Source organism: Balaenoptera borealis (genome assembly GCF_965194805.1).
Source record: "Balaenoptera borealis genome assembly, chromosome: 13".
Classification (NCBI taxonomy): domain Eukaryota; kingdom Metazoa; phylum Chordata; class Mammalia; order Artiodactyla; family Balaenopteridae; genus Balaenoptera; species Balaenoptera borealis.
The window spans coordinates 42,508,106-42,531,201 of record NC_138870.1 but is presented as its reverse complement, the minus strand read 5'-3'; the positions used below and the strand labels follow the sequence as shown (position 1 = coordinate 42,531,201).

Below are 23,096 nucleotides of genomic sequence, written 5' to 3'. Positions count from 1 at the left end.
TAGATTAGTGAGAAAGAAAGGTGGGGCTGATAGCACTGACCTAAGTGATGTAAGGGAATTTTTCTTTACCAGCTTTTCTTTGTGTTACCATGCTCTCCTATTTCAGGTTTTCATGTAAACCTAATTTAGCGGGTGTTGCTGTTAAGTCAGTCTCATTGGTAGAAAAGTAATGCAAGAACTGTGTCTTAAACTTAAACAAAAAGAAAAAAACAATCTCCATAGTACTTAGTATGGTGTCTTGCTTGTGGCATTCAATATTTTCTTTAATTTGATTCATGTTTTTGATTTGATAGCTCTCATCTACTTACAGGCCTTTCAAAACAATATTCTATTTTCTCTCTCTAATAGCTGTTGCATGACCCTATCATCTGGTACCAACTCAGTAACCATGATGGCATACTAATTAGGCTTCTCTTTGAGGTCACATCATCTCAGAAGATGGATTGCTTTGGAGTCTAGTGGGGAGGAGTATTGAATAAGAGATCTTAAAATTCAGGTTCACTCAGCAAATAATGGCTTTATGGAAAAAAGTAGGGTTTGAGTTGAGCCTTAGATTAGGTATAGGGTAGGATCCCAACAGACAGACATGAAAGAGGGCATTTAGGGTCAGGGCAGCCACCTGAGTGGAGACAAGAGGGTGTGGAGTGTGAGGGGAATAAGAGTAAGGGGAAGTGGTTTAATCAGAGCCGTGCTTTTAGAAGGTTACCCTGGCAGAGGTGGAGGCTGCATCAGAAGTGGAGGCTGGGAGGTTGATTAGGACATGGTTGCCATCGCTCAGGAAAGAGGCACTGGGGAGCCCCAACTGGAGTGGTGATTGTGAAGATGGAAATAAGGAGAAATGGGTGGAAGAGATTGTGATAAGATCTCTAGGAGGAGGCAGCTGATAGTATTTGGGGGCAGAGGGAGGAACCTGAGGTTTGGAGTATTAGTAACTAGTGCTGGCTTTTAACTGTTATTTCTGTGTCTGTTTCTCCATCTGTCAAAAAGGAATTTTGCCATGAGGATTTCGAGATAAATGAGATACTAGTTGTGAAAATACCTTTTGAAATAATTATAGCACCCAAAATACAAGATATTTACTTTTACAGGAACCTTTATTTTATAAGCAAATTTCTATCTTCCCTTGATTTCTGTTATAAAATAGAGGTACGTTGGGTTTTTTTTTTAATTAATTAATTTATTTTATTTATTTATTTTTGGCTGCGTTGGGTCTTCGTTGCTCTGCGCGGCCTTTCTCTAGTTGTGGCGAGCGGGGGCTACTCTTTGTTGCGGTGTGCGGGCTTCTCATTGCGGAGGCTTCTCTTTGTTGCGGAGCATGGGCTCTAGGCATGCGGGCTTCAGTAGTTGTAGCACACGGGCTCAGTAGTTGGGGCTCGTGGGCTCTAGAGCGCAGGCTCAGTAGTTGTGGAGCATGGGCTTCATTGCTCCACGGCATGTGGGAACTTCCCGGACCAGGGCTTGAACCCGTGTCCCCTGCATTGGCAGGCGGATTCTTAACCACTGCGCCACCAGGGAAGCCCAGAGGTACGTTTTGTCCCCTCTCCAAATCGCTAACTTGGAATGTTGGCTTTTTTTTTTTTTTTAATTTGACTCTGCCAGGTCTTAGTTGCGGCATGTGGGCTCTTAGTTGCAGCATGTGAAATCTAGTTCCCTGACCAGGGATCGAACCCGGGCCCTCTGCATTGGGAGTGTGGAGTCCTAACCACTGGACCACCAGGGAAGTCCCGGAATGTTGGCTTTTGAGGAACTAAAGTGGCTTAGTGTTTTCTAGACTCTAGAATCTCCTTTTCTGCAACCACCCCAGTCTGTCCTCTTCTTAGATCCTAGGAATTCCTCCCATCCCTACGTGTCCCCTGACTCCTTACTCTTGCTTTTCATCATAATAACTTCATTCCTCTTTCTCCTTTTTTTTTTTTTTTTTTTTTTAAATTTATTTATTTATTTTTGGCTGTGTTGGGTCTTCGTTTCTGTGCGAGGGCTTTCTCCAGTTGTGGCAAGCGGGGGCCACTCTTCATCGCGGTGCGCGGGCCTCTCACTGTCGCGGCCTCTCCCGTTGCGGAGCACAGGCTCCAGACGCGCAGGCTCAGTAATTGTGGCTCACGGGCCCAGCCACTGCGCGGCATGTGGGATCCTCCCGGCCCGGGGCACGAACCCGTGTCCCCTGCATTGGCAAGCGGACTCCCAACCACTGCGCCACCAAGGAAGCCAGCCCCCTCTTTCTCCTTTTTGTATAGTTATAGTTTTTTTTTTTTAAAGCTAAGTCCAAGGTTACCGAAAGATCAGAGTGAAAGTTAATATTCAAATAAAATGACTTCAATAGCCTAGATATTTTATCTTTGTTTTCCCCAGTCTACATGATTTTTATCTTCTATTTTTATCATGAGACGCCTGAACTTTTTTGACGTTGGTGTGTAAATCAGGAATAAATATAACTTAATATTTATCAGGTGCTTATTGTGTGCCAACACCATACTAGGTTGGTGCTATGCTATATGCAGTAGGTGATACTAAAGTGTATGTGACATGGTGCCTGTCTTCAAGAAGATTAAGGTATTTAACTTTCAGAGACAGGATTCTGTCTCATGAAACAGAAGATAATACAAGTATAAAAATATATGCTTTGGGGAAGTATAGAAAAATGGAGCAAACAAATTAGGAAAGGATTCATAGAGCAGTTGGGACTAGAAAAATGGGTAAATAAAGAAGAGTGGGGAATTCCCTGGCGATCCAGTGGTTAAGACTCAGTGCTTTCACTGCTATGGTTCCGGGTTCAACCCCTGGTCAGGGAACTAAGATCCCATAAGCTGCGTGGCACAGCCAAAAAAAATAAGAAGAGTAGGTAGGGCATTCCATTTGGAGAGCATAGCTTGATCCTAAGTGAGAAGACAGAAATGAACACAGGTCTTTCCTGGGGCAGGGACAAATTTGTTTAGCTAGAAAGAGGGTATTGGGTAGTGATGGGAAGTTTGATCAGACTGGTGAGGTGGGCCTGGATGCCTGGAGTTTAAATTTGATCTGAACAGCAATTTTGTTCAGTCATTCATTGAACATTTAAGTGCCTGCTATGTGCTGGGTAGAGTGTAAGGCCCTGGGGATAAAAAAGCAGAAGAGACACAGGGTCCTTGCCCTTAAGAAGCTTAGAGGGTAGTGAGAAAGACAAGGAAGAGCCTGTACAAAGGCCCTAGCAGGAGTGAGCTGAAAAAAACAGGATTTCTGGAGCTGCTTTAATCTCTTTGCTGAACTATGAACCAAGTCCTGATTTTTTTTTTAATGGATCTAAGGTTATTCTTAATTTGTTTTAAGGAAATTTCCCTTCTCCTTTCTCCTTTTTGATAGATGCATTTTGTAATTTAATATACACATAACTTTTTTAAAGAGACAATTTGAATTTAATAAACCTTTTGAAAGTATACTTCATGACAGAGGCTAGTACCAAATTGAATTGTGATTCACACACTGACCAAAAAAATGCCATTTGTGTTTATTGATCTCCAACATCAAAGTTTTTCCTGGTCTATGGTCCGAAGTGCCTTTTTGACCCATGCTAGCACAATTAGTTCGTAACAGAATTGTACATAAAAGTAATATCTTAGTCATGTATGCAAATGCTCTGGTTTTGGTCTAACAAACTAAACTAGTAATTTAACCATTTGTACTATTAAAATAGGAACTCCTTCCTTGAAATGAACTGATAGTTTATTTGGTTTCAGTTCTGTTATCCAATTCAGTTAGACCTGTAACATATGCCAATTAACGATGAATGGGAATTAAAACCCCAATTTAATAAGACTTTTCAAGGAGTATCCTAAGGAACAAGCAAGCCAGCAAAATTAGGTCAAATGAAAATCTTTTCATTCTCAAAATTGTTTTTCAATTCAGTAAATACTGGAGTGTGTAGGCAACACTATATTTAGAAACATTTAATTGACCACAGTGTGGAGCTAGAAAGTTTTTAGACTGTGTAGTTGAAAAGTGTGTTTCCTGTTCTTTATTCTTTAAAATGGAAGTATCACATACATCGAGAAGTACACAAATAATAAGTGCATTGCTTGGTGAATCACGAGAGTAAACATGGCTAAGAACCAGCTCTTGTTTTTAATTTTTTCTTATGAATCTGTAATTTTGAAATAGTTAAATTTGCAAAAGGATATGTTGCTTGTTTTCTTTTTGTTTAAGTTAAGGAGAAAAAAACCCTTAGTAATGTGTTCCAAACTGTTAACTAAACCACTATATCATTTAAAACTATTTGAATTTTGTAATAATATATTTTATTTTTTGAGATTCTTGATATTTGCATTGTCTAAGATAACTAGGTCATAATATCCTGTTTTGCTAAAATCGATTGTTTACTAAAAACCTGTTTCCCTATGTGTCAGACTTGGTTTCTCTAGATTGAATTGTTATCCTAATTTGTAAGTTTGAAATTTAGTCAAATTATTAAAATTGCTTTTAAAAAGCACTATATTATTTCTGTGCTCTCAGGTTAAATTCAAATGGGAGAAGTGCCCTTACTACCTGAGAATCTGCTAGCTTTGTGTGAATTTGGCAATTTGGCCTAGTTTCAGCTGTAAACTGGGTTAGTTTAACCTGCAGCAGATGTACACCTTGGAAAGTTCCTCCATGATGCTGGTGGAGTGAAGCTTAGGGGTAGATTGAGGTTAACTAGAATAGTAAGGCATTATAGAATAGTCTTTGCCGGTAACAGGTGATAAGAACGGATGCCACCAGGGTTATCATGCTTTGAGGTGCTGCCTTAGAAGGGATACTTTCTTTGCAGACATTTGAAAAGAGTCCATGTTCCTCTATCAGTGACTCACCCAAAGCTAGTATGATCTTCTCTTCCTCTGTCTTTCCAACTGGAATGTTTACATACCCTTCAGGGCTGTGTTAAACAGCAAAAGCAAATTGGCTCTTTACTTTCAAATCAGTATTTGTATAATTATATAGCTGAATGCAATTGTAGGCCTAGACATCTGTAATATTAATCTGTATCTACTGGAGCATATTACAGCAGTTACATTTGAATTTGCTGTTTAACGCCTCTCTGGCGCAGCAATGCGTGACTCTAAAGGAGGCTGTTTTTGTTTTATAGCTGTAACTGTCCTGGTGGGTGACAGCTGCCCCAAAGGTATCCCCTTTCATTGCCTTCTGTTCAGGAGCTTTCACTGTTAGTGTTACATCTGGAGCCAGGTGACTAATGACTTACTTATTCCATAGCAGATGCCACTGGCTAAGCCAAAAGTAACTGGCCTATTGAAATAGGAATTGCTCCCCACAAAGCTCTCATCCAGAGTGATGAACATATATCCAGGATCTACTCCTGGTTATTTTCAGATGGATTTGCCCATAGTTCAGCTGGTCCCTTAATTATGCATTTGGAGTAAAACTAACCAGAGGACTCATTTATTAGAGCATTTATACTCTGTTTGGTGCTTGAATTATTAAAGTTTCCCCCTTTTCTTAGAATTTATCCAGTTGGCAAAGGACTTTGAAGATTTCCGTAAAAAGTGGCAGAGAACAGATCACGAGCTGGGCAAATACAAGGATCTTTTGATGAAAGTAGAGACTGAGCGTAGTGCTCTGGATGTTAAGCTGAAGCATGCACGCAATCAGGTGGATGTAGAGATCAAACGGAGACAGCGAGCTGAGGCTGACTGTGAAAAGCTGGTGTGTATTGTTTTTTATGCTACAACTGTGACAGTGGGGATGGGGGAAGATCAACGGATAATGTTTCCACTTGCCCAGATATACCCAGTTTCTTCTTCTGCATTAAAGAACTAAAAGCAGTTTGTCTATGATTGGAGCTGAAATTGCAGCCAAGGAATCCTATTCTTCATAGGCTGAAATTTAAATTAAAAAAATTTTTTCTCCTTTAGACCTGAAACTTTTACTTAATAGACAGATTTCAAATGAGAATTTAAAGAATTAAAATTAGGGGGAAAGGCAGAGAAATCCTAGCATATTTGATCTGTCTCATTGTTGATTATAAGTGCTACCTAGAACATCCTCATATAAGATATCAATAGCTAGTACTTTGTCATTGATATAGGCAGGACAACTCTTAAGTCTTTCCTTTATCACTGCTCTTAATTTAGGGTAAAGGGATAGATGTATTCAGCCAATGTGAACACTAGAACATAGAGCACTATCATTCTGATGTACCAGGGTGGGTCATGGTACAAAGGCAAGCCTTTGCTAGGAGGGACTAATTCATCTTGGTACAGTGTTAGATGCCTCAGTAAGCTCAAATTGTCTGGTTCCAGTGCATCACAGCTTTATATCCATTTTAATGCATTTTGCTCCACCATTTAGAAAGGTGGGTGGCTGCTTTGATCTGTAGAAGAAGCCAATAATTGTCCTAATTAGATGACACTAAAGTGTTTTTGCTACGTGAAATCTATTTTGGGACTCTCATTTTGCAGTACTGTCTTCTCTTGGATTAGCGGTTTGATCCAAAAGTCCTGTAGCAGAAACCCCACTATTCTAGATGGAGTTCATTTTACAAGTCAGAAATCGGAGACACAACCTGGGCTTGATGTGAATTAATATGCTATTGGTGTAGCAGCCTTCCTGAAGGCTCATTTGCATAATGCTGTATTTTAATGTCTTCTGGTCTGCCTGTCCCATAAATTTGAGGTGAAGCTTTCTCCCCTGGTTAGTTAGGGTGTTTTACTCCTCTTTGGTCTGTAGGAAAGACAGATTCAGCTGATTCGAGAGATGCTCATGTGTGACACATCTGGCAGCATTCAACTAAGCGAGGAGCAAAGATCAGCTCTGGCTTTTCTCAACAGAGGCCAACCATCCAGCGGCAATGCTGGGAACAAAAGGTGGGGGAACTGCATCTGTTGTTATCTGATCATAAGCAACACAGCTGTCATAAGTTCTTGTTATCTAAACTCTTAGATATACTGCTTCTGGAATATGTGCTGAATAAAGCAGAAAAAGACTTTGGAGGAAGGGTGTGTGGGAAATAAAGGCGCAGAGGCCTCCCTCTTTATTTTATTTTTTTATTTTTCCTTAGGATGTTTCATCATGGGTAAAATTTGATGTTGATGCTGAATTGCACATCAATAACTAATCTTGCACATTGCTAAGAAACCTAAAGGTGGAAGTGGCAGTTCAGCAATACTTGCAGTGTTTACTCTCTAGAGAGCTCTCGTAGCTCTTCTGGTTTGGAAGGGCCTTCTGTGAGCCAAGACCAGACAATAATTTTGGTTCCACTGCATCGCTATTTAGAATAGTCTCAACCAGGCTTTCAATTTAACACCCCCAATACAATACGTAGGGAAAGGTCAGCACTCTTTTAGAGCTATTTATTTTGTTGCCTGGTTGTTTTATGGGGAATCTTTATAACTAACAAGATGTACAGGCTTCATTTCTTAAAAAGCTAATGCTGGGTAATACTCTGTCTTGTAGAAAGCAACCACAGTTGGGATCAAATTAAACTTCACTCATCTGCCTTGTGAATTTTTAGTAGCCTGTAGTACAGACTCAGCAGGGAATAGCACCCATACCCCTGACTGTAACTTTCAACTTCTGTTATAAGGCCTTAGCTGAAAATAGCAACTGTGCTGCATGTGTGCTCCTGCACACACGCACATAGTCCCCCATGAAAACCATAAAAAGCAACCCACCACAGCTAGGGTTTGAGCTTGTAGTTATCTCCACAGGGAAGATGCTACTGTGAAATAGCTGATGTTACCTGACAAGTGTGACTTGTTCTGGTGTTGGTGGATTTTACTTTCCAGTCTTGTTTCTAACACTACTGTTTCACTCATTTAGACTGTCAACCATTGATGAATCCGGTTCCATTTTATCGGATATCAGCTTTGACAAGACTGATGAATCGCTGGTAATGAACACTTGATTTCTGAGAGTTATCTATTTTTCTTAACCCTGCTCCCTCAGGAACCTCTCTCCTGTCCTCTCTTCTGAAATTCCCTTATTACTATTTTATTAGTTGATATGTTATAGATACTGACTAGCATTTAAAAATATAAATATAAGCTGTAAGAGACTGGCTTATATATTTAATTTTGGAAGTGAGAATATAGAATTTAGGATTTGGCATGAGGTTAAATTTATTTAACGGATCTGTGAACTGCCTGTATTAATTGATTACTACATCTTGACTTATTAAAACCCCAGCTAGCAAAAAAATAATAATAATAATTAGCAAGACTCTATCCAGCCAGGGTTTATTTGCTGCTCTTGGGGAGAACAGACTTGTGCCTTATTTCTAAATTAAATTGGTTCTTGAGGAAAACTTAGACATACTTCACAATTAGAAGGAAACCAGTGCCCTGAAACTTCAGCCAGAAGACTGATGAAAGTTTCCAGGCACGAGATAATGCTTTGATGAACAGTGGTTCACCTGTCTAAGCTCTTTGTTATCCTGCTTTTGTGGGGCAGAACCCTTCTTGTAACTTATGGTGGTGTTTCTCCATAAAAGGTCATCTCCTGATATTTCAATCTTTGATGTTCCAGAGACTTGTAGTTTATTGGTTTATGTATCTCTCCTGTTTTACTGGCTGAAAGCTAGCAAACAAAACAATAAATCAGGAGGTTATTAGTAGTTGGTTTTCTGATGATAGCAAAATAAATGACAACTACTTGTTACATAGGCAGGGTTTTATGTCCAAATTGTCAGAGTTTGACTAGGGAAATAATTGCCGTTTTGTAGATATTAGTATTAGGTATCACCTTTTTGAAATAAGGAATGACATAGTCTGGGATATGTAATAAAACTAGAATATACTACTAGCTGATTTTAGAGCTAGACCTATGATGTGATATCTGTTGTAACTGAAGCTGAATCAAACAACCAGTAGCTAAAATTACTTGACCATAAATTGGAGAGGTTAAATTTATTTAGCTAAGCTATATACGACTGTTTTTGGATTTTGTGTTTTCGGGGATTATCAGGATCAGGAGGTCATAGGTAGCTACTAAAAATGAATGCAAATGGTTAAAATGAGTGAAGTGAAACTAGACCACAGTGAAAGACAAATAATTCTTCAGTGTCCACATGAATGTCTTTTAGGGCCCAAGGAGGAGGGATGATTGAGAGATGTAAAACCTAAACTAGAACTTTTAAAGTGGCTACATTGTACAGAACATCTGATTAGATGATAGCAGTCCCTTAAGAGTAAGGCTCACATCTAATGCCAGCAGTATAGTGCCCAATATTCTGTAAGTTCTAAAACTAATTACAAAAATAATCAGAAATAAAGGACCGGGCTGAAGATAATCATGACAGAAGTTGATCCTTTAACCTTTTCTTGCCTCTGTGGTATTGATTCCTGATTCTATTATAATAGCTTCAATTTTGGAAAGAAAGCATGTTAACTTACTACAGCTCTATAGCTATAACATTTGAGACCCTCCCTTTCTGTCTCCCCAAATTGTGAGTTAGGTACTCTGACTCAAGAGGCCTTTAAAATTCTCTGTAAATTTATTTGTACAGCGTTTAGGGGAGGACTAACCAAAGAAAGAAATTAATACAGTGTAATTGTCAACAGGATTGGGATTCTTCTTTGGTAAAGACTTTTAAACTGAAGAAGAGAGAAAAGAGGGTATGTATGGTTTTGTTTAGTTTTGGGGGTTTTTTGTGTTTGTTTGTTTTTACAAAGTAACAATAAAAGTTTTCTCCAGAAATGTTGCCATTGTACTGCATTCCTGACATGTTGCTCTAGCTGTTGTTAAACACAGATTACAAGAGAATCCATGTTGCGGGGGCAGTAATTGATGTTCCTTGATGTCCTAACTCAGGACAGGATCCCGTCCTGTTTCACTCTTCTGGGCTGCTCTCAGTTCATTCATGGAGAGTAAAAGGATATATTTAAGTTTGAGTTGTCATATGAATTTTTATGCAGGACTTTTGTGCTCTGATGTAAGCTTCAGATGAAATGTGTGTATAATGGGATATACAGAGATCTATCTTTGTGCTTGTTTAGGGTCCTTAATATGTTTCCAAAGACTTCATGTCCTTAGATAGGATTACACTCTACTTTTTCTGGTGCTGTCATCTAAATTTTTCCAAAGCTTGCTTGTTTCTTCTAGGGCACTGAGGGCATTTTTGTGTTGGTACAACTTAAGCTTCATGTGGAAATAGGCAGTGAGAGAGTGCACATTGTTATTTCCTGCAGTCCTGGTACCTAGGGCTTACATCCAAGTTATCCAATGGAATAATTTTATCTTTTGTGCTTCAGATCTTCTATTTGGCACTAAAGTTCTTGGTTTTTGCCCCATCTCTAGCGTTCTAGTAGCCGACAGTTCATTGATGGTCCCCCCGGACCTGTAAAGAAAACTCGTTCCATTGGCTCCACAGCAGACCAGGTAAGAATAGCCAGGCCAGGGCCTCCCTGGTGGCACAGTGGTTAAGAATCTCTCAGTGGTTAAGAACCCTGGGACACGGGTTCGAACCCTAGTCTGGGAAGATCCCACATGCCGCAGAGCAGCTAAGCCCCTGTGCCACAACTACTGAGCCTATGCTCTAGAGCCCACGGGCCACAACTACTGAGTCCGAGTGCCACAATTAGTGAAGCCCGCGCGCCTAGAGCCCGTGCTTCGCAACAAGAGAAGCTACCGCAATGAGAAGCCCACGCATTGTGACAAAGAGTAGCCCCCGCTCGCCGCAACTAGAGAAAGCTTGTGCGCAGCAACGAAGACCCAGCGCAGCCATAAATAAAAAAATACATACATACATACATACATACATAAATAAAAAAAAAAGAATAGCCAGGCCAAGAGAATTGTGGTCTTGAACACATCAAAGTTTAGTGGCCCCAAGCATCAAAAATCCCAAGTCAACATTGCAGTGTTATTTTGAGAGAGATGTTCAGTGAAAGTTTTTCTGTGTAATAGGATCCTTATCATCCATATGAATAGAGTAGTAAACAGCTGTCAGCTTTATGTGTGGTTCTTAGTTGCTTGTATGTATGTTCCTGTGACCTGTATTTCTATTTGAAAGTATGAGATTTCAACTTTAAGAGTGTTTGGGGCTGGGGGCTTAAGTCCTGACCGAGACTCAGGTATTTTTTAGCTATTCCAAAACACCTATAGTAGAGGGGAAATTAGATTTATCCTTCCCTCATTACAACCTTTGTTTCAGGGAAATGAATCCATAGTTGCAAAAACTACAGTGACTGTTCCCAATGATGGCGGGCCCATTGAAGCTGTGTCCACTATTGAGACTGTGCCATATTGGACCAGGAGCCGAAGGAAAACAGGTCCGCTGGGTTTGTGGCTGAATTGCCTGTGTAAAACAACTGGTAAAATCTGGGGAGAATTGGTTTCTTAGAACCCTCATGAGGCAGGGGTTGGATGTTTTGGGTAGTTTCTTACTGCTGCTTACTGAGGGCCACAGCACTGTTTGTGTCATGCCCTGCCTTTGGCTTGCTAACCTGGCCTACACCACTATATAACTTGTTTCTCTGGAAACAGTTTTTTGAATATCCATTGTATTCACTTCTGATTATTGTTACAGATTACTGGTTATCTACCAGTTATATTAAAATTGGGGTAAAAATCCAGAAGGGGGAGTTCCCTGGCGGTCCAGTGGTTAGGACTCTGCGCTTTCTGCCGAGGGCCCGGGTTCAATCCCTGGTCGGGGAACTGAGATGCCACAAGCCATGCAGTGCAACAAAAAGAAAAAAAAAATTCAGAAGGAACAAAATACCTAAGACACAAAGCTTAGAGTTGCCTGCTTTCTAGGTTCTTTACAGCCTTGGAACAGTGACTCCACCTTGAGCAGCAGGCAGCCGGAGCCAAAAACCGACACAGACGGCTCCAACACTCCACAAAGCAATGGAGGGATGCGCCTGCATGACTTTGTCTCTAAGACGGTAAATCTGGGATTGCTGCTGCTCTTGGGCACATCTACTTTTTTAATTGTGGGAGTAATATTTACTAGCAACAAATTTAAATACTTTAGTGTTATAAAGTTAAATGTCGAATTTCCTTCCTCCTTCTTACCCCGCTTTCCAGGGTTACAGAGGGTGTGTATCTTTCCATTCTGTGAGTAATATTAAATTAAAAGAAAGCAACTTTTCAGAAGCAGTTGTTGCTTTTTAGTGATGTGTATTTACATTTCATGCTTGAACATGGCACGTTTTAACTTTGTCCCACTTGATTTACTCATAAAAACCCAAGCAAACTGACTGAGGCTCAGAGGAATTAAGTGACTTGCTTGAGCCACAGGATAGTAAGTAGCAAAGTTAACATGGGGGTTTTCTGACTCCTTGCCAACAAATTCTTTCCACTACTGTACAGTGATCCCTTGCAGCTGGATGCCCTTATGCAAGTTACTTAGCCTCCTTTTGCTTCTGTTTCTTTATCTTAAAAAAAACAAAACCTATTCTCTAGGATTATTGTGAGAATTACACAAGTAAATATGTGTAAAGGGATGAGGAAGTTGTTTGGCACATGCTAAGTCCTTAATAAACATCGGTTGATATGATGATAATTTTCTAATTCATACCACTTCCTGTTTCATCCTCAGGTTATTAAACCGGAATCTTGTGTACCATGTGGAAAGCGAATAAAATTTGGCAAGCTGTCTCTGAAGTGTCGAGACTGTCGTGTGGTCTCTCATCCAGAATGTCGGGACCGCTGTCCCCTTCCCTGCATTCCTACCCTGATAGGGACACCTGTCAAGATCGGAGAAGTATGTATGACCTGTGGGAGCCATCACTGTGTTATGGCTTCTTTAGCTTTTAAAAGCTTAAGGTCATTTTTTTCAAAAATTAATGATGCCACATATATTTTTTCCCACAAATAATGAATAGAAATTATAAAATGTTAACCTGCAGCAGAATCCTGTTTGGGTTTGTCTGTCTGTTTAGTAACCTTTCTAAACCAAATTCCTCTTCCTTTTCCTCCCCTCCCTTCCCCTTTCTCTCTCCCTCCCTTTCCTTGTTTTCATCCTTTTTTCCTTCTCCCTTCCCTCCCCTCCCTTCCTTTCCTCCTCCTCCTCCTTCCCCTCCCCATCCCATCCAATTTTGTAAAATTTCAAACTTATACAAAAGTAGAGAGATTAGTATAACTAACACTAGCTCCTATCACTCAACTTCCACGATCACTGATTCGTGTCCAGTCTTGATTTATTAATACCCCCATCTCCTCCTCCTCACCCTGTTCAGTGAATTATTTTGAAGCAAATCCCAGCCATCATGTAATTTCATCTTTGAATATTCTTTCTCTTATGTTAGAGATATTCCATACTATGCTCTTAAGATTAGATTATTTCTAAAGTTTGATTAAGAAATTATTGTTATAAGCAACATTAGCAAGAATCAAAACAAAATGGCTATGCTGCTACCCAGCCTCCAGCAAATCAAAGGTTACTTTTCTTTAGAGTTCTTATCCATGCATGTAATTTTTTACAAATTTTCTGTATTCTAATATAGAACCATGGAGTTCTCTCCTACAGATAGGTTTGTGTCATGATCAACTGTGAGTTAGTTGTGTTAAATAATTTTTCTTACTAAGATTAATTACAGTATAGAAAAGGTTTTCTTTTTTAGAGTAATAAATTAGTTTATATTATACTCCATACCTGTGATCTCATTATTGCTTTCTTTCTGATGTCCTTGACTATAAGAGGAGCAGGGACAGAGTTGTAGCTAGTGGTCTTTTATTACTTGTTCATGCAAGAGTGTGGTATATGTGACCATAAATCAGTCCTGGTGTGGAGGTAGGAAAATAATTGAGTCTTTGTTTTAATACATGCTTTGGGAAGAGGAATTTAAAAGTAAACATGATGTCCCAGCCTGAATATTAGTCTGGGGATGGCTCTTTCCATTGGTCTTCATCTGCTGGTCTAAGTGGTGTAAATACTAATTTTAAACTCGCCTTTTTCAGGGAATGCTGGCAGATTATGTGTCCCAGACTTCTCCAATGATCCCTTCAATTGTTGTCCACTGTGTAAATGAGATTGAGCAGAGAGGGCTGACCGAGGTAAGAGTCCACCCTTGGAGAGGGTGAATTTGTTACTTGTGTCAGTAATTAAGAGGTTTTTAACTGAAAGTGTCATCTTGATAATAGACAGGCCTGTATCGGATCTCAGGCTGTGACCGGACAGTAAAAGAGCTGAAAGAGAAATTCCTCAGAGTGAAAACTGTACCCCTCCTCAGCAAAGTGGATGACATCCATGCTATCTGTAGCCTCCTGAAAGACTTCCTTCGAAACCTCAAAGAACCCCTTCTGACCTTTCGGCTAAACAAGACCTTTATGGAAGCAGCAGGTAAGAGCAGATCTTAATACTTAAATGTGGGACTTCCCTGGTAGTCCCGTGGTTAAGATTCCGCACTCCCAATGCAGGGGGCCTGGGTTCGATCCCTGGTCAGGGAACTAGATCCCACATGCTGCAACTGAAAGATTCCGCGTGCCGCAACAAAGATCCTGCACCCAGCAGCCGCAGCTAAGACCCGGTGCAGCCAAATAAATTTAAAAAAACAAAACAAAAAGCCCTTAAATGTGAGTCCCATGGGGGCAGGAATTTTTGACTTTTCTGTTTCCTGTTTTATCCCCTGCCTGGTACAGTGCCTGAAACATAGCAGATGCTCAAATACTTTGATGGATGAATAACTATATCCATGTTCCCTTTGCCTATCTCCTCTTCCTGTCTAAACTGTATAGGATCCTAACAGGTTTTTTTGTTGTTGCTTTGTGTTGTTTTTTTGGTCAAGTTTTAGGTTGTCCTTTTTTTTTTTTTTTTTAATTGGAAACCATCTTTATTACTAATTACTCAAACCTAGATAGGATTTCCCTCTCTACTTTCGGAACAGCAGATTTAAATTGAAAGGAAAACCAGACCTATTTTTGTATTTTTAAAAATTAAAAATACTAACAGTACACCACATCAGTCGAAAATTTGATCACAATTAGGTTGTCCTTTTGAACTTGGAGCCATCTTTGATTTTTTTACCTCATGCCCAACATCTAATCCATTGGCAAATCATGTCAACAAAGGCCCTGTAAATATATCTTAAATTTAAAATGTGTCACTCCTATTATTATCTTGACCTCTCTTACCCTGGAGTGATGTAAGAACCTACTGGTTTTCCTGTTTCTACTCTTGCCCTCTACAGTATAATCTTCACACAGAAGCTAGAGTGGTCCTTTTAAAATTTAAGTTAAGTAATGTCCCTTCTGTCCTCAGTATTCTCCAAAGTCTTCCCAAAAGTCTCAGAATAAAATCCACAGTCCTTAACAGGCCCCAAAGACCGCACATGATTTGGGTCCTGGCAACAACATTTCTTTCAACACCCTTCCCCTCCTTTCTTCTTTTCTAGTTACACTGGAATTCTTGCAGTTCTTAGAACATAACCAAGCTTACTCCCATCGAGGCCATCATGTGTGTTGTCTCAGCCTGGAGTGATTTGCATGATTTGCTCCTTTATTTCCTTTCGGGTTTCTTTTTGGATAGCTTGTCCTCAGAAACACCTTTCCTGACCACCTTGTCAGAAAGAACAGCTACCATTACTTTCTAGTTTCTTGCCTGCCTGACTATTTATTATATGTATCATTGCCTGATAGGTATTTGCTTTTTGACTGACTCCTCTGGTAGCATGAGGCAAGGTCTTTTGTTTAGTTCTGCTTGATCCTGAGCACTTAGAACAGTGCCTGGCACATAGTAGGCTCTTAACATGTTTTGTGAACAAATACCTTCTTAATAATTGTAGTCACTGCACTTATATGTCTGCATTCCTGGAAACATGAGTTTCCAGCTGCTTTCCCTAACTGCAAGAGCTGGTTTTTTAAGAGTTCTGATTTCTAATATTGAGCTGTTGGCCAGTATCCTGCTTGTTAATGAAACTAGAGTCTGATGCAGTCATGAACTTAATCAGAAGTTTCAGAAGCTTACTGTATAGATGAGACTTTGTGATCAATATCTGGGAAGCCCGCTGTCAAAGGAAAGAAGTCTAGGCCTCTTGGTACTTTCTTTTCATTTATAGAAATCACAGATGAGGACAACAGCATAGCTGCCATGTACCAGGCTGTTGGTGAACTGCCCCAGGCCAACAGAGACACATTAGCTTTCCTCATGATTCACTTGCAGAGGTGAGTAGAGCAGAAATTTGTCTCTGGGAGTCAGGGAATTTTGCCAAGGGGAAGAGAATGGGGTTGGGTGTTAGGGAGGGAATGTGAGGGGTGAATTGTTTTCCTATAGATCTTATATTTTGGTCTGCTTTTAAGCAGAGGGACAAGTCTTCTAATTTAATGCTCTTTTACTTAGAGTGGCTCAGAGCCCAAGCACTAAAATGGATGTTGCAAATCTGGCTAAAGTCTTTGGCCCTACAATAGTTGCCCATGCTGTGCCCAATCCAGATCCAGTGATAATGTTACAGGACATCAAGCGTCAACCCAAGGTAAGCAAGCATGTATGTCTATATACATGAACTTGTGTAACATAACAGGAGAGAATGGTGAGAGGTAAAAGCCCTGAGCTTTGGAAGTTTGCTAACATATTTGGTGGCATTTAGGTGGTAGAGCGCCTGCTTTCACTACCCCTGGAATACTGGAGTCAGTTCATGATGGTGGAACAAGAGAACATTGACCCCATGCATGTCATCGAAAACTCAAATGCCTTTTCAACACCACAGACCCCAGATGTTAAAGGTAAGGTAAGGCCTAAGGTGTGCTTTTTAAAGGGCCTGACTCCCTCTCTGGTTTTTGGTCGGGGGCCCTCTCCTTGCCTTTGCTAGAGCTGTTTGAAATGTATATTCTTCAATAAAATTAAAATAATTTTGAGAATTCTAACATTAAAGAAAAATTTGTACAGTTCCATCCTAATTTTTTTTTCACTTTTCCATATTCTCCTTCTTTCTTTACCCATATAGATATTTTTAAAAAATATAGATAGAATAATTTAGATATAATTATTTCTTATTTTACTTAGCATTTTGTGAGAACTTTCTCTGTTACTGTATGATCTTATTTATCATTTTTATGGTTGTAAACTAGAATTTGCTTATTCTATTAGGTATTGATGTTGTTTTTCAACTTTTCATAATTACATATAGTGATGCCATCAACATTATATGTATATACCATTTTTTTTTCCCTAATGATAAATTCCCAGGAGTGGGAATTACTGAATTAAAGGTTTTAAACATTTTTATTTCTTGGTATGTTTTACCAACTTGATTTATTTCTTTCTTTTTTTAATATAGATTTTAAAAATTTATTTATTTATTTATTTATGTGTTTAACTTATGACTGCATTGGGTCTTCGTTGCTGCACGCAGGCTTTCTTTAGTTGTGGCAAGTGTGGGCTACTCTTCGTGCGGTGCATGGGCTTCTCATTGCGATGGGTTTTCTTGTTGGGGAGCACGGGCTCTAGGCGCATGGGCTTCAGTAGTTGTGGTGCACAGGCTTCAGTAGTTGTGGCTCGCGGGCTCTAGAGCGCAGGCTCAGTAGTTGTGGTGCACGGGCTTGGTTGCTCCGCGGTATGTGGGATCTTCCCGAACCAGGGCTTGAACCCGTGTCCCCTGCATTGGCAGGTGGATTCTTAACCACCGTGCCACCAGGGAAGCCCCAACTTGATTTTTTAAAGGCTTTTGCCAGTTTGTACTGCCACCAAAAATATATGAGGCTGGTTTCATTCCAACTTCACTGGCTTCAGAGACCTGTTCTTTCATTATTGCAAGTTCCTTTTTAAGGGAGCATATTGTTTTTTCTAGTATAGGGAAAAATCAAATAGATGTTAGATTTGTGAAGTTTGGAGTTTGAGAATGGCTTAATTCAGAAAATGAATGTGAGAATGGCTTAACTCAGAAAATGAATGTCAGCTACTCATTGAGCAGTTGCCTGCATAGTTCAAAAAATATACTGGTGTGTTATAAAATGATGACAAAAATGACCTCTGGGACTTTGCTAGGTCTCTAACCTTAGCTCTTAAGTGTTTCACAGGATATTCAGCTTAATACTGGCTGCCTGCAAGAGTGCTTTCTTTTTTCCCTTCCTTTAAAAATATGTCTTGCCTTTGATTGAAGTGAGTTTACTGGGGCCTGTGACCACTCCTGAGCATCAGCTCCTCAAGACTCCTTCATCCAGCTCCCTGTCAAAGAGAGTCCGCTCCACCTTCACCAAGAACACTCCCAGGTATGCAAAATTGGTCTGCTCAGGAAATAAACAATGACCGCTTCCTTAGACTTCTTTCCCATCATGCTGAAGCTTACTGAAAGAAAAATTGAATTAGATCTTAGCTAGCAGCTCGACTTTAAAAGCCTCTTTTTAAAAAGGGTCTGAAGGTCTTTACTGTTTCCTCTCCCTCATCTCAGGTGACAAATAGTAGCTTACAGAGTAGTTGTTGAGGGTTTCCTACTTTAATTGATTATGTCAAATAATGTTATAGTTGTTTATTTATCATTTTTTATAGAATACTTTTCCAGTTCATTCTCTTTTTCTTTAGATTTGGGAGCAAAAGCAAGTCTGCCACCAACCTAGGACGACAAGGCAACTTTTTTGCTTCTCCATTGCTCAAGTGAAGTCACGTCTCCTGTTACTTGCCAGCATTTACTGACTGCAAGGAAGGGCGCACCTGTACTCTCTGCTCTGCAGCCTCCTGTACTCATTACTACTTTTAGCATTCTCCAGGCTTTTAATCAAGTTTAATTGTGCATGGGGGCTTTATGAAAACTATATATATCTCCTTCTCCTCAAGTAGTGTAATATCAACACCTTGTGCTGTCATTGGGAGCTTTTAGATGGGAGATCTTTACGGGGTAGAAGTGGGGTATGAAATTCGTTGTGATTCTTTTGGGGGCTGGGGGTACGTCCCTTTGGCTTAAAGCCAAATTCTCTCATGTAATGACCTTTCTCTGATGTAATTTCCATGAGACTGGTAGAAGCCCTACCTCTTTGGTAAGACTGACTTGTCTCAGGGTGGGGAGTGGGAGGGCAGGGTAAAGAAAGGTTTTGACAGAAGATTTAGGATGGCTCCTTCGAGAACTTGGAAATTGCCCTTCCCCCATTATGAACTGAGCTATAACACGGAGCCTTCATAGAAATGGGGTACGGTGAGGACTGAATTAATAATGGGAGTGTGCTTAGCTTTAATTTGGATTGATTAGGTTTAATAGTGTTAAGTGGTACAACCTTGTAAAAGTGATACTACAATTTATATTTATTTCTAATGGGCCTCTGGCTGGACTTTGGGTTTGGTTGGGCTCAAAGCCAGTTTGTTCTTAAACTGAATTCATTCTGATGCTTGACACCCCCCACCCCCTTGTCCATTTAGAAGCCCTGCTTCTAAAGGTCAGTGTACCATCTATTTGGTACCCAACTAACAATTAAGAGTAGGCTATAAGGGAGGATTGTCAATATTTTGAGTGGCAAGAAAAGCCACAGTTATTTTGTCTTTGCACTTTGGATACTGAAATCTTCCTGTGTAACATAGCTACATCTAGATAAATATGAGCTTTTTCTTCTATTAAAATTATTTCCAATGTCTATCAAAATGCTTTCTTTTAGAGAATGTTTCTGACCCATAGTGGCCTGTAAAACATGTATTTGGAATAATATTTGGAAAAAAGTAAATAGTTTTTTCAAAATGAATGTGAGGTTGGTTTTCTTGCCCTGGAAGGTAACCTTAAATTCCTTTTTTTTAGGAATATTTTTCCTCAAAGTGTCCTGAGTCTATCATTCATTTCTCCCCTCCCCCATCACCACCTTCTCCCAACTTCACCACCACAAGGAGTTTGTTTCTTCGTTTCAGTCTCTTTCATTGTCCAAATTGAAGTCCTAGATTTTTCCTCTTACCCTCTTGTTTGAAGAAACGACTTTAAACAAAAAACAAACTTTTTAAACAAGTCTTTAGGGACCAGAATGGTGCAGAAAAACAACCACAACAGCAACAACCCAAACGATTCTGTCTGGCTCACTGCCTGGAACATCCTTCACTGCTGGAAGTGACTCCGGAGTGAGCTGGGATGATTAACTGAGGGCACCTGCACTTGGAACTCTGAGGCTGGTGAACAGAATGTATCTGAGATTGAACGTAAACAGTGGCAGGCTTAATAGAGGAGAGAGGAGGCAACCTACTGGCTTTTTTCCCAGGAGGTGGCAGCTCTCGCAGCAGGGCCCATCTGCCTCAGCAAATTGACAGAAGATGGGTCCTGTCTCCCCTTACCCCCCTTTACACACACACACACACACACAGGCCTGTTATGTTTTGTTGTTTTTTTAAACTTTGTTCTAGATGCCATCTCCTTTCTTATGTCTCTGCAAGCCTAGTGCTGGCCTGGCTCCGTATTTGCTGTTCTGTGGTGTCTCCCCAAGGTGCATTTTAAGTCGCTAACGTAGAGGAAGTAAATGGATCGTATAATGTGAGTGAAGGCAAGATGACGCTATGCAGGAACTGATGGCCCATTAACGAAAAAGGAAATGGTCCTGTGTGTCAAATGTTGGCAGCCAGTTGCTCAGTTTTTGGGCTAGGCCAAGAGACCTTAGCCATGAAAATAATTCTGATATCGGCAGAGGGAAATGTGTACCAACCTTCAACTTCTTTAACAGTACTTCATGTGGAACAGCTTGAATTTCGAGGGCTTTCTTAATTAAATTATGCTCCCTTGATGTGAGATCTATGGAAGGGGCTTTGGAGTGGGTGTCACCCCACCTCCTGCTCCTAACCATTTCTGATGCTTCCTCTTCCTCTGTCTTTAATGCAGTTTAGCTTTATTACCCCACTTGCTAATAGCTGGAATATTCACATCTTTAAATCCATTCACCTCCATCAATCTATGTAAGTCTTCCTAAGTTTAATGCTTATTTAACTGGGCAAGCATTACATGGTTTGATTTAGCAGCAACAATTTGTGTTTATTATTGGCATTTAACGATTTTTTTCTTAAGAAGGTGAATTCTTTGCTTGCAGAAATAGAGGGCAAGAAGGCATCATATGTTTCCATCAGAGGACTACAAGGATACTCAATTGACTTACCATGGGGAAAAAAGTAAGTTTTGGCTATGAACTGCCGCTGTGGCATTGAAAGGGGTCTTGAGTTCCTAAATTCATGCTTAAGTTATCAGGCAGCACAAAGTGACAAGGAGTGCTGTGTGAGTGCAGTGAGCAGAGATCCCAGGCTTGCTGTTTTTGTTTTATAGGGCTTCTCTGCCCACCTCATGCTTCAGGTAGGTAGACAGACGTACACACACGCATATACGTATGGTATATGGTTTCCTATTGGAAAGCATTTGGGAGACCAACTGCTGTGCCAGGAATACTGACCAGTTTGCTTAATCATGCATCACCTTTTCTTAGATTCTCAGCAGGAGCGGGGAAGGGAGCTGCTGTGGCGTCCAGATCTGAGAAGCAAGGGTGGCAGGCACAGAGTTCAGTGTTCAAGTCGGCACAGCTCACACAGTAGGTTCTCGATCAATGTGCTTTGATGGTAATCTCAGTTGTGACTCAGGCTTCAGCCACTGGTGCGAAAAGCTTTTAAGCATGCAGAGTCAGGGCATGTTAGTCATTGTGCTTTTAGTATAAACGGGGTTTGGAGAGTGGCCACTTAACCTAAGAATTTAGTAATTTAAAAAAAGCTGCTCCCTGTAGCTGGTATATTTTGTAAATAAGTGAAGGTCCCAGGCCAAGAGGTCCTTAACTCGTGTAATTTATTAGACTCTCGTTTTCAGAGTCTGTATTTGTTGATGGTTTCTGTTCACGAAGTCAGGCTGAAGACAGCTTGACGTCACCAAGAATAACCTTGCAGTGTGTGGGAGCCTTGTCCTCTGCAGTCGTGTGGGATGGGAAAGGAGGCCACTTTTCAGGGACACAGAGTTGGAAGCAGGAATTTTTTCCTCTTGTATACCTTCTCCCTCTGTAACTTGCCAGGCCTCATTTAGTTGCACTGTTTTTATACAGCATTACTCTCGCATCTCACATGGCTGGACACCATCTGTGTGTTAGGCTTAGACACATGTAAATGGATATGTAGACTTCTCATAAAGCACTTGCCAGTTAATATCTTCTCTGGTCATCAATGAAGATGGAATCAAGAACTGATTCCCCACAAAGCCTCTAGGAAATATAATATGGTGATTTACAGTATACTGGTTGGTTCCATTTATCATCTTATTTGACCTCGGCACACCCATGTGTGGTGGGCGGGATAGGTGATATGATCCCAATTGATGAAAAATTCAGAGAGGTCATTTGGCTCAAATTCTCATAAACTATAGTTTAGTTGGGATTAGAACCTGGAGGTTACAGCTCCTGCTCTGGAGGTCAGCTGTGGTGCTTGCTGCTTCAGACTTCCTCAGCTTCGTGGGGCCTGTTAATATATTATTAGGTATGTAAATAATTCCACACAGGGCTGTATGTGGATGTGCCTATGTGCTCTCAACAGATGACCCAGAAAGAGCAGGAAGGCCCAGGCTGCTGGGAAAAGCAGTGGGATAGGAGAATGTCTTAACGTTGGGTTGTTGTCTCGTAGGATGGAGGACCTGGGCTTGGTGGCCCGGGGCTGAGCTCTGTGTGGAAGGAGGAGGATGAGCTGGTGGAGGAGGAGCTTGAGGTTGCTCCTGGTGGGAGTCTGTTTTGTCAGACCACCCGTGAGCGTTTTGTGTGCTCTGAAGCTTAGAGCCAAAAACAGGCAAGTCTCTGAGCGAAAGCCATCAGCCTGCTTTGAGAGACGTGTCAGCGGATTAGCTTATTGGCTTTCCCCCTGAGTGGCATTAGCTCTCACCCCGTCTCATGCTCACCATCTGGCTTTGAGTAAGAAGTCTTCAAGTGATCTCTCTTCAGCAGCCCGCTCTGTGCCAGGGCTTTCTGAGGGCTGTTCAGCTTTCTCTCTCATCAACCCCAGGGCCCAGTGCTCTCTGAGAAGAGGAAGCCTGTCTGTTGTGTCCACATGTACACACACCTGGGATCCAAACAATACTTGAGACCTCAGAGAAAAAATCAGTTCAAAGGAGAATGAGTGTGTGGTTAGTGGCCTAAAGTCTTGTCAGAACTAACAAGTGGATCTGTCCTTAGGTGAGTTTTAAAAATGGAGTCGTTCTTGCTACAGAGAAAGCTCTTTCTGCCTGTGAGATACCAGTTGTCCAGATTTTAGTAGAGTGAACACTATAAAGGGGCTGGGATTTTTCTTC

The 23,096-nt window shown here is 40.7% G+C and overlaps 1 protein-coding gene across 7 annotated transcripts in view; it reads left to right on the top strand.

Moving 5' to 3' along the window:
* Positions 1–19,563, top strand: part of RACGAP1 (Rac GTPase activating protein 1) — a 33,243-nt gene extending 13,680 nt beyond the window's left edge. For all 7 annotated transcript variants that reach the window (XM_082352419.1, XM_082352420.1, XM_082352417.1 and 4 more), the window contains 15 exons: positions 5,465–5,667; positions 6,691–6,827; positions 7,783–7,852; positions 9,522–9,575; positions 10,258–10,338; positions 11,114–11,231; positions 11,716–11,846; positions 12,503–12,667; positions 13,864–13,959; positions 14,047–14,245; positions 15,960–16,065; positions 16,241–16,373; positions 16,488–16,623; positions 18,000–18,108; positions 18,419–19,563. In XM_082352419.1, coding sequence (XP_082208545.1) covers positions 5,465–5,667; positions 6,691–6,827; positions 7,783–7,852; positions 9,522–9,575; positions 10,258–10,338; positions 11,114–11,231; positions 11,716–11,846; positions 12,503–12,667; positions 13,864–13,959; positions 14,047–14,245; positions 15,960–16,065; positions 16,241–16,373; positions 16,488–16,623; positions 18,000–18,108; positions 18,419–18,494 — 1,814 coding nt within the window. In that variant the 3' untranslated portion in view covers positions 18,495–19,563. The remainder of the gene's footprint in view (positions 1–5,464; positions 5,668–6,690; positions 6,828–7,782; positions 7,853–9,521; positions 9,576–10,257; positions 10,339–11,113; positions 11,232–11,715; positions 11,847–12,502; positions 12,668–13,863; positions 13,960–14,046; positions 14,246–15,959; positions 16,066–16,240; positions 16,374–16,487; positions 16,624–17,999; positions 18,109–18,418) is intronic.
* The last annotated feature ends 3,533 nt before the right edge of the window (positions 19,564–23,096 follow it).